General features: G+C 49.1%; 1 protein-coding gene across 1 annotated transcript; it reads right to left on the reverse strand.

The window, feature by feature from the left end:
- Positions 1 to 1,219: 1,219 nt before the first annotated feature.
- ZFP92 (ZFP92 zinc finger protein) lies at positions 1,220 to 10,566 on the reverse strand. The gene is given in 4 exon segments (XM_070366568.1): positions 1,220 to 8,890; positions 9,233 to 9,335; positions 10,208 to 10,334; positions 10,537 to 10,566. Coding segments are annotated over 4 exon segments (1,476 nt in total). The 3' UTR covers positions 1,220 to 7,674.
- Between the last annotated feature and the right edge of the window lie 208 nt (positions 10,567 to 10,774).

Raw genomic sequence — 10,774 nt, forward strand, 5'->3', positions numbered from 1 at the left:
TTCTCCGCCTTGGCCACCAATCTGGGCATAACCGGGGCTCGGGGGGAAAGGGAGTGCTCTGGACAATGCCAGCTGGTAGGCCTTCCCAAGGCGAGATGGTGCATCTTTAGAAAGGCCTAGCTCAGGTTGTTACCCATAGTGGTCAGTGGACCCCATCAGTGTTGGCAGAAGCCTGGGGTGGGGTTGGGGGCCTGGCCCGTAACCAGGTGAGGAAAAGCCTGTGGGGAGGGCGGGCACGAGGAGTGGGCAGCCCCGCAGAAGGCTGGCCAGTGACCGTGGCATGTGAGAGGCTACACGGGGTCAGGGAAGCTGTATAACCTTCCATTTAATTTGGATTAAAAAAAAACAAAAGTGAAACTGAAGTTGCTCAGTTGTGTTTGACTCTTTGCGACACCATGGACTGTAGCATACAAGGCTCCTCCATCCATGGAATTTTCCAGGAGTACTGGAGTGGGTTACCATTTCCTTCTCCAACAAACAAAGGAGATACTGAAAACTCATCCCCTGACCGCATGGAGCCTCTCACCTGCCTGCCAGGGGGCATCTGGTTGAGAAGCTGGAAATCCTGCTCGTGGAGAAAGAGTGAGCAATGAATTGTTGACCTTTCCTCTACATGTGCTTACCCTGGAGGTGGTGAGAGGTACCCAGCAGTTGGGACAGAGCCTTGACTCTTGGTGATGTGTGGGGACTTTGCCAAGGGGAAGAGCCTGGGTGCTGGGCCCTGCCCCTACCCACCCTGTTCCCCAACTCTGTGACCAGCAGACAGGACTTCACAGGGTGGCCTCAGTTTCTCCCTCTGTAAAATGGACACAGTACAGTTGTGCCAGGAGGATGGATTGAACCCAGGGCAGGGCACACATCAGCTGAGTGGTGAGCGTCAGTGACAATCCAGCTCCTGCTCCTTGGAACCCTGGCCTAGAGGCTTGGCATGTTTGAGATTCTCATTATGACCTCTGAGCCCTACCTGCTGCCCCCTGCCCACTGCCCTCATCCCTCCACCAGCTCCCTGGGTTCCACTATGTTCTTGTCTGGGCTCTACGGGGACCTCGATATGCCAATTCTTAGACTTGGTGGATGTGACCTTATTTGGAGAAAGGGTCTCTGCAGATATAATTATATGACAAATCTTGAGATGAGGTCATCCTGGATTAGCCAGGTGGGTCTCAAATCCAATGACAGGTGTCTAGCAGATGGATCTGAAGAAAACTAGATATCTATATAGAAAAAATGAATTGTGAATTGACCCACACCATACACAAAGTTAATGAAATGGATTATGGACCTAAATGTAAAAACTAAGACTATGCAACTTCTATAACAAAAGTGCGTCAAGGCTGTATATTGTCACCCTGCTTATTTAACATATATGCAGAGTACATCATGTGAAATGCCAGGCTGGATGAAGCACAAGCTGGTATCAAGATTGCCGGGAGAAATATCAATAACCTCAGATATGCATATGTCACCACCCTAACGGCAGAAAGCAAAAAGAAACTAAAGAAAGAGCCTCTTGAGGAAAGTGAAAGGAGTGAAAAAGCTGACTTAAAACTCAATATTCAAAAAACTAAGATCATGGCATCTGGTCCCAACACTTCATGGCAAATAGATGGGGAAACAATGGAAATAGTGACAGGCTTTATTTTCTTGGGCTCCAAGATCGCTTCGGACGGTGACTGCAGCCATGAAATTAAAAGACACTTACTCCTTGGAAGAAAAGCTATGACAAACTTAGGCAGTGTATTAAAAAGCAGAGACATTACTTTGCTGACAAAGGTTCATATAATCAAAGCTATGGTTTTTCCAGTAGTCATGTATGTATGGATGTCAGAGTTGGACCATAAGCGCTGAGTGCCAAAGAATTGATGCTTTTAAACTGTGGTGTTAGAGAAGACTCTTGAGAGTCCCTTGTACAGCAAGGAGATCAAACCAGTCAATCCTAAAGGAAATCAACACTGAATATTCATAGGAAGGACTGAAGCTGAAGCTCCAATACTTTGGCCACCTGATGCGAAGAGCTGACTCATTTGAAAAGACCCTGATGCTGGGAAAGACTGTGGGCAGGAGGAGAAGGGGACAACGGAGGACGAAATGGTTGGATGGCATCACTGACTCGATGGACGTAAGATTGAGCAAGCTCTGGGAGATGGTGAAGGACAGGGAGGTGTGGTGTGCTGCAGTCCATGGGGTTGCAGAGTCGGACATAACTGAGCGACTGAACAACAAAACTATACAACTTGTTTAAGAACATTGGGAAAAAAAAAGAAAAAGAAAATTGAGGATCAAATCTTAGTGGCTCAAGTTTTGAAAAGATTTCTTAACTGTGATATGAAGAGTGCAAGCTATAAAATTTAAAAATTCATAAATTTGACTTCATCAAGATAAAACCATTCCTTCTCATCAAGAAACAGCTATGAAAATGAAAAGGGAAAAAAAAAAGAAAAGAAAAGGGAAGCCACAGTCTGGGAGAAATATCTTCAATACAAGTATCTGACAAAGGACTTGTATCTAGAACTCTTACATTAAATAACAAGACAGCCCAAGTTAAAAAAAAATGAGGAATTCCCTGGTGGTCCAGCAGTTAGGACTCAGCGCTTTCACTGTGGAAGGCCTGGGTTCAATCCCTGGTCAGGAATCTGAGATTCTGTAAGCTCCATAGTGCAGCCAAAAAAAAGTAAAAAAATATAAACACACACATCGCCCAGTTAAGATATATGACTGGCTGATGAGGTTGTAAAAAGTTGCTCAACATCATTAATCATCAGGAAAATGCAAATCAGAACTACAACATGATCCCACTTCAACCCACCAGGATGTCTGGAATCACAAAGATGGACAAAAACAAGTATTGGGATGATGTGCAAAGTTGGACCCCTCATACATTTCTGGTGGGAAGGTAGCATGGTGCAACTGCTTTGGAAAACACTTTGGCAGTTCCTCAAACAGTTAAACATAGACTTACTATGTGACCCAGCAATTCCACTCCTAGCTATATATGCGGGAGAAAGGAAAACATCTGTCCACACAAAAAATTGCACACAAAACTTCACAGCAGGTTTATTTGTATAGGCCAAAGCTTGGAAAACCCAAGAATGTACCAAAATCATTTTGATCCATTCAGACAATAAGACTAGTACTTAGTGATTAAAAAATGAAGAACTTACAAACACACAACAACCTGGATGAACTTCAAAGTCATTATGCTGAGAGTCAGGCAAGATTTCAATTACACAGAATTCTAGAAAAGGCAAACCAATGTGGAGTGACAGGAAGAACAATCGGTGTGAGAAGCGGGGGTGGCAAGAAGGGGTAGGAAGGAGTGAGCACTGGGGCATACAAGGTAACTTTTTGGGGTGATGGACATACATTCACCATCTTCACTGCTGTGGTTTTACAGGTGGATATGTATCAAAACTCATCCAATTGTACACTCTGAATATGTGCAGGTTTTGAAAGATGAACCAGCAACCTTCAAATCCTAGAGGACCCTTGTGTTGTGATGTCATGGACACACTGTGGCTAGCACAAGAGGAAACCATCTAAGTACAGGTACAAGTGGGAACTGACTTGAGGGAATAAATGGCAGCAAGCCACGACCCAGGGTGCTTTGCAAATTTGGCCACTCCTGTCTGCCCTTCCCCGCCCCTCCAGTACTCTGTCCTTTTGTCCACTTTCTGCATGGAAAATTCTTCAGAACTGTCTAGATGACTCCAGTGTACACTTAGTGGTCTTCAATGTGTAAATTCACAAACTCTAGCAGTTATCATCTGCAACTTTTTTCTTCCTTGATCTTAGAATAATTCTCTCATGTTACAAAAAACTGCTCTTCTTCAGGAGCCAGCTATAGACCACGCTTCTTCGTCTGACACTCCTAGCTGTTTGTGCACTGGTTCTAATGACTCTTTACCCCATGTCTGCCCTACAGAAAGCCCTCCATCCTCCCAGAAATCCCATGATCTCTACTCGTCTAAGTTCTACCCTGACCTCCACACAGCACTTTGCTACCTAACCAGGGAAAGACTCAGCATCCTGAACTGAAAGCTGCCGTGTCCCCCTACCAAGGCAGGAATGGCAAAAGCAGGGTCCTGGCCCCTCTGGAACTGTTCACAGGGAGTTGCCTCCAGCCTGGGCATCCTGCTTCCCCTAGGCTGCCACAGCATGGGCCAGAACCAGCCCCAAGAGTGAGGGGGAAGCCATCCAGTAAAGAGTTAGAAACTAAGGACATTCAACAACAATGGCAACAGAATCCTGAGCCCCCTTCTCAGGCACCAGGCAGCTTCACAAAGGGGGGGAACAAGCCTTGCAGGCAATGTAAGCAAAAGGTCTAAGACACCAGGTCACTGATGGGGTGCTCTGCCTTCCTGTTCTAGGAGTCCCAGTGGCCTTGGGTGGCTGCCCTTGGTCTCTATGCAGCTCCGCTTGGAGGGGTCCTGGCTTCCCTTCACGCCCAGACACACTGTCTTGGCTCCCCCTCCCCCAGTCTAGGTCAGCACCCCTTCCTGAGACCTTTCACCAAACTGCTGTTACTTCAAACCAACACCCAGACCTTCCTTATTTGTTTACACCCAAAGTCAAATAATTCAGTTGGGACAGTTGACCAGTTATGAGAAGATACTGCCGCAGCACTTAAACAGCTCTTAAAAAGTGTCCCAAATTTGGAAGAGCAAATCATGTGCTACAGGCTGATCCAGCATCCGACAGGGTCATCTTCGGAGCTGAAGCCCAGTCCAGAAGTGTGGAGTGTGAATTTTGTTGGGGGGCAGGTGGCGAAAAGCAGGCAAGACATTCCCCAACAGTCTCAGCTTTTACACTCCAGTCGTCATCAGAAAGCAAGTGCGGGCCACAATTGCAGTTCCCCACCTAGCGAGAGGGGAGCCCGATTTCAAAGCATGGTAGAAGGCAAATAGCAAGCATCCTCTCTGGACACTCTGGATGATTCCATGTGATACCCGTTTAGTTCCTGATGAATACCCGATTGATTACCACCACATGTGCTAATGAAGAGGCGTGAAAATCTAATGAAGAGGAGTGAGATGAAATGGAGAAATGCCAAACCAAAGATGCATCACTTATACATGTCATATATCTGGGTAAGCACTTAGAAACCCTGGAGCCTTTCAGGGCACTGAGACCAGAGCACACGTTCCTGGCATCTCTGCTTGCATCTCTCCAGGCAAGTCCACTTTCTGTTGAAAAATCAGACATCACCACCTGTACCCCCAGTATCTAGTCATCTCTAGGTGGGTACCAAGGTAAAAAAAGGTGCTCACGTTCAAAATTTAGTCAGCTTATCCAGTGGAACCAATGGGATGATGCTGTACTGGGGAGATACACCTTTTCTTTATTAAAAGTTGGTTACTGACCCATAGGAGTGAAGCCATTCACTTTCTAGAGCGATGGAAATGGATAGCATTGTGCATGGATTTACGCTCCTTCCGGGTCCGTCATGAAGCAATTGTTGCCCCTATCCTGGGTCCTCAGCTGAACAAAAAGGGGACCAGAGCCCAAGCACATGGCCTCAGGCCCCTATCCCCTGCCCTTTGTGGGGATGGGCTTCCTGAAGCCCTGCTGCCTTAAGACAGATTGTCTGGCACCTCAGACGAACAACACACTTCCCAGTGACCTCACCAGAGAGTCCAAAGACAACACTCCTTTAAAATGTCTTTTTCTAGTGGAAAATCCAAAGCTGCAAATACTTTCCACTGCCAAAAGGTAAGGTTGGAGCCAACTGTGGTCTAAAACCTGAGGTCAATGTGCTAAGGGGACAAGATTCATTTCACAAATATTTACTAAATGCTGGGCTCAAAGACAACGTGACACACAGAGCAAAAAGAGGCTGAAATAAAAGCAAGTTACAACAACTAAAGAACTTTTCCTAAGTCACAAATGTGCACAAGTGATGGTCATATAACTGTATGAAATGACTCGATCTCTATCTCCTTCTCTCCCTCTCACTTTCAGAGTCGTTCAAGCAGTGGGCGCTCCAAGCAGCATGTGCAGGAGCCCTACATTTCCAAGCCCAGTTTCTGGCAGGGGAAGTACGTGCTTCTCAGAGGCCCAGAGGGGGAAATCTCCAGCACACCCACCACCTGCCTGCCCTCTGGCAGCCCGTGTGACTGAGCCAAAGACCCTGGCGGGTGATGAAGGGGGCTGGCAGGTGGCGATCCAACTGGGATGCAGGGCTGAGAAGGGCAAGGGGCAGAATTCCTGGTCCCAGCTCTGGGGACAGTGTGGGCAGAACAATCCAGACCTGCCAGCAACTTCCCCCCAGGCAGCACAAACTCTCCCCTGCAGAGTCTCTGTGGGTAGGGTGGGCAGAGGGTGGCCTGCAGTAAAGTGCCATTTGAAGGCTTCACCCTGTCTCTGCAGGGATAGGGGAGGGAGTGAGAAGACGAGCCAGGCTTGCCAGCAAGCTAATTGACCGTCAGGCCTGAGGTAGGCCCCTTTCTCCTTCCTGAGGTCTTCTGAGAGGGTTGGAAGGATTCTTATTTAAGGGGCGATTCCCTGACACTCCCCTATAGCAAAAATTTCTACTATGACTTACATTACACCTGAATGCAGAAACATCGAAAGCAACTGAACCTCTAATATTGTAACAAACATCATGTGAAAGCAAGAGCCATTACTGGGCTTGCTCTGTGCAAATTCCTAACCTGGCCTGCTTTCCTCCTGATCAGCACTAGGCATGAGGGGCTGCTGTTTCAGGGGGAGAAGCAACTTAAGTTGGGCGCTTTAGGCACTGAGGGTGGGGAGGAGGAGCAGACAGACCAGCCTGGCCCTTGCAGGCTGAATCTGGAGGCAGTGGGTGGGGTGAGCCAGGGTGCGGGTAGGAGATGAAAGGCAGCAGGGCAGCTGGTGGCAGTTGGGAGGGACCTGAGCCCAAGGGCTCCTCTCTCTGAGAGGGGAAGCCGAGAGTCCCCAGGCCTCATCCTCTTTGAAGGGCCCAGGGAAGCTGTCCTCCCAAATCCCCCGAGCTCCAAAAAGATGGGTCCTGGGTGCTGCTTCTCCTGGAAGCAGCTGGCGGTGCCCGTGGGAGGCTGCGGCTTTCAGGCACAAAGTCAAATGGCCTGGAAAAATTATGGGCCACTGCTCAGCACAAAAGCAGGGTGTCCTGTGAATTACCCCCTGGGGAGATGCCACTCTCCATGGGCTGACGTGTGGGCACACAAAGAGGGCACGAGCAGTTTACCATCGCAGTCTCTGAGTCCTTTCTCAGACCATTTCTGATGAATTTTAGGTGATGTCACAGTCCAGCCACAGCCTCGATGTGGAGCCCACAATTTTGAGTGCTGCCAAGTCCCTTCCACTACTAAGCTTTTAAAGGATTAAAGTGCTCTTTGTGTCTTCTACCTGAAAACACTAACAACTCTTGGGATGAAGTGAAGGCCCCCTATGAGATGATATGGGTCACTACTTAACTCAAAGCACTCGCTCCCTCCCACCCACAGCACGCAGGCCCCAGGCACAAGGGGCAAGGGCATTTTCAGCTGCTCCAGTGAGGAATACAAATGTGATAAGGGGCCAGTCTTCGGTGCAGTCTCTGGGGTACAACTGCATCATCAACGAGGGAAGGGAGGGGGACTAGGAGGGCTCATCTTAAAGTCAGCCTTCCTGCAGAGCACCCAGTCAGATGGCAGTGCTGGGGCAGTGGCACAGCTGGAGTCTTGAAGGTGATTCTCATTCTCTGGGCGGGACTCTGCAGTGGCTCTTTGGAGGTCCTGGCAGGCCAGGTCCATCTCTTGAGTTGTTCCCTTCCAAGAGGTTCTGGTGAATTCTCGGCTGCTGGTCAGGCTGTGGTTTCTCCTTGGAGGCCTGGTTGCAGTCATCACAGTGGCCGCAGGCACAGGGCTGTGGGCGGCTGTGGGTGCGCCAGTGCTTCAGGAAGGCAGAACTGTGGTGGAACGCCTTTCCGCACTCTTGACACACGTAAGGTCTCTTCTCAATGTGCACTATCTGGTGGTTGAGGAGGTTGAATCGCCGGCTGAAGGTCTTCCCACACTCACTGCACTCATAGGGCTTCTCACCGGTGTGCACCGGGCGGTGCTGGCTGAGGCCTGAATGCCCCCGGAAGGCCTTTCCGCACTCCTTGCACGTGAATGGCTTCTCTTCCTTGTGGACACGCTGGTGGTGAATGAGCTGGGAGATGCCCTTGAAGGCTTTTGGGCACTGGCTGCATGTGTAGGGCTTCTCACTGCTGTGCGTGCGTTGGTGCTCAATTAAGTTGGAGCTCCTGGTGAAGGCCTTGCCACACACATCACAGGAGTAGGGCCGCTCACCGCTGTGGGTGCGCTGGTGCTCCGTGAGTGTGAATTTGCGCCCAAAGCGTTTCCCACATTCATCACACCCATAGGGCTTCTCGCCAGTGTGGATAATCTGGTGTTTCATGAGGCTGGAGCCACGTGTGAAAGTCTTTCCACACTCACCACATGTATAGTGCTTCTCACCGCTGTGGGTGCGCTGGTGCTCCGTGAGTGAGAACTTGTGCTGAAAATGTCTCCCACACTCACCACACTTAAAGGGCTTCACGCCACTATGGATGACTTGGTGCTTGACAAGGCTGGAGTTCCGGGTAAAGGATTTCCCACACTGCTGACATACGAACCGCCTCTCCGTGTCTTTGAAACTCGGCTGCCTTACAACCAAATCCTGCTTACCTCCGCAGCTGCTTCCCTGCATCTCTCTTCCCTCACCTGGGGAGCTGCCTTGGCCTTTCTCCTCAGGAGGGTCACCCCTGCTGGAACTTGTCTGTGGACAACAGGCATATTTCTGTCTGTGCTCAAGTGTTTCCTCCGACTGCCCGGTTACCTGGCCCATGTTGCCAACCTGAAGATTGGCCCCTGGGAGTTCTTCTGGACAATTTTTCTCCTTTGAAATTGGCAGCTTGCTATTCATCCTGTCACCTGGAAAGACATAGAGAGCACCAAGTGTCACTACCTTCCTGGGTCTCAATTTAGGTTTGTTCTTTAACCCTCACCCTCACTCCAAGGCTGAGAAGAGCTGAATCAGGAGTTGAGGACATGGGAGAGAAAGCAAGATGACCATCAGCAGACAGGAAGGCAAGAGGGGAGGAGGTAGCAGTGAGCTAAAAACAGAAGAGCTGTTGTGAGACAGAGGATTCCATGGCAGATTTAAAACTGCCATGAAAGAGAAGGTCCAACCCAAAGTGACCATGCCACCCTCCATCAACTGCTGCTCTTTGCCAATGGCTCAGGCAAGCCAGTAGAGCTCCCCTCACTCGTACATCCCTGTGGTGATCCTTATTCTGTGGATATCTGCTACCCACGGTTTCTCTCCTTGCTCTAGCTGGATGATCAGCTGAGGCTTGGAGAATAAAAATCCTGTCCATGGAGAAGAAGGTTAATCACTCCTGGACTCAGTCCAGCATTAGTACCTTCAGGACCAGAGAATAAAGAACTTTCTAGAAAGTGTCACTGGGAAGGTCCTGAAAAAAGGCACAGTCCCTCTAGGGGCAAAGAGCTCTGAGTGTATGAAGGGGCTTGGAGTGTATGAAGAGTCTTAAGTAGGTGGTGATTTGGGCCAAGAAGATAACCATATTATTATTTGGCCTGAAAGATGGGCAGCCTTGTGGGAAGTGGGGAGTTAGTGTAGAGACACTGAAGGACAGACAGAGGGCTGGAGTAAAGCTGCAGGGGGTATCAAGAAGTGAACAGAGCTGAAAGGCTGCCTGTTTCACCATGTAAGAGAGGAGATGTCTCTGTTCCTTACACCAAACCTCACTGCCTGGTGAGGGGCAGAAACAACCAAGGGGGGGACAGTGGAGGAGCCTTTGCCAGCTTTTACCAGATGCCTCCAGACTGGAAAACCAAGTCCTGGGCCTCTATGCCCTGGGCTGTATATGGCTTGATGCAAGGAACAGATGCTTCTAAACTCTATAATATGAAATGTACATAAAAGGCAACCTTGGTAAAAATAAGTATAAATTAATGCATATAAATTTTCAAGCATAACTTGCACTTATCTTTTGGGTAGATGAGGTTTAGTTAACCCCCGATTTTATATCAAAATACCTATAGGCCTAAAACCATTTAGATAAAACTGTCTTTGAGGTAAAAGCTGGACACCAGTGTATTACTGACTGATGGGGAAATGCATTTATTCTTAGAATCATAGTAACTAGCAAGAAAAGGAACTCAGAAATAAACTGAGTTCTGAGACAGGATGGGGGCCTGACTGTGTGCAGGATCCTTACCCAGTGACACCAAATGGTGGTGATTCTCTAGCATCACTTGCTTGTACAGCTTCCTTTGTCTGTGATCCAGAAGCTTTCATTCTGTCTTGGTGAAGTACACGGCAACATCCTCAAAAGATACTGGCACCTAAAACAAGCCATTGCTGTGGTTTCAGGGGAATTTACCCCCATGGGTCCCAGGATGAGCTGGCAGCAACAAAAAACATGGATCGTGGTGGGGCCCAGAGAGCTCAGCAAGAGCTGTGACAGTGGGACAGGAAAATGCAACAGATGGAGGCTGATGCGGGGGGGGTGGTGGTGCCAGGCCAAGGTGCTGGAGCCCCACTCACCTTGGGTCTGGCTGTCAGGATGGCTGCCATCTTGGGGGCACAGGGATGCTAAGGGGGTGGAGAGAGACTGATGTGAGCTGAGCCTATGCACTGTGTGACCTTGTCCAGATAAGGCCCCAATCAGAGCTGCTAACAAAATTCAATGCATAACACTTTCCAAAGCTGAGCTTCTGTCCCGTCTCCTCAGGAGACAAGGATTCCATCTCTCCTCATGCTGGACCCGCCTAGCCAGGCTGCC

Source organism: Bos mutus, chromosome X, assembly GCF_027580195.1.
Source record: "Bos mutus isolate GX-2022 chromosome X, NWIPB_WYAK_1.1, whole genome shotgun sequence".
Taxonomy (NCBI): domain Eukaryota; kingdom Metazoa; phylum Chordata; class Mammalia; order Artiodactyla; family Bovidae; genus Bos; species Bos mutus.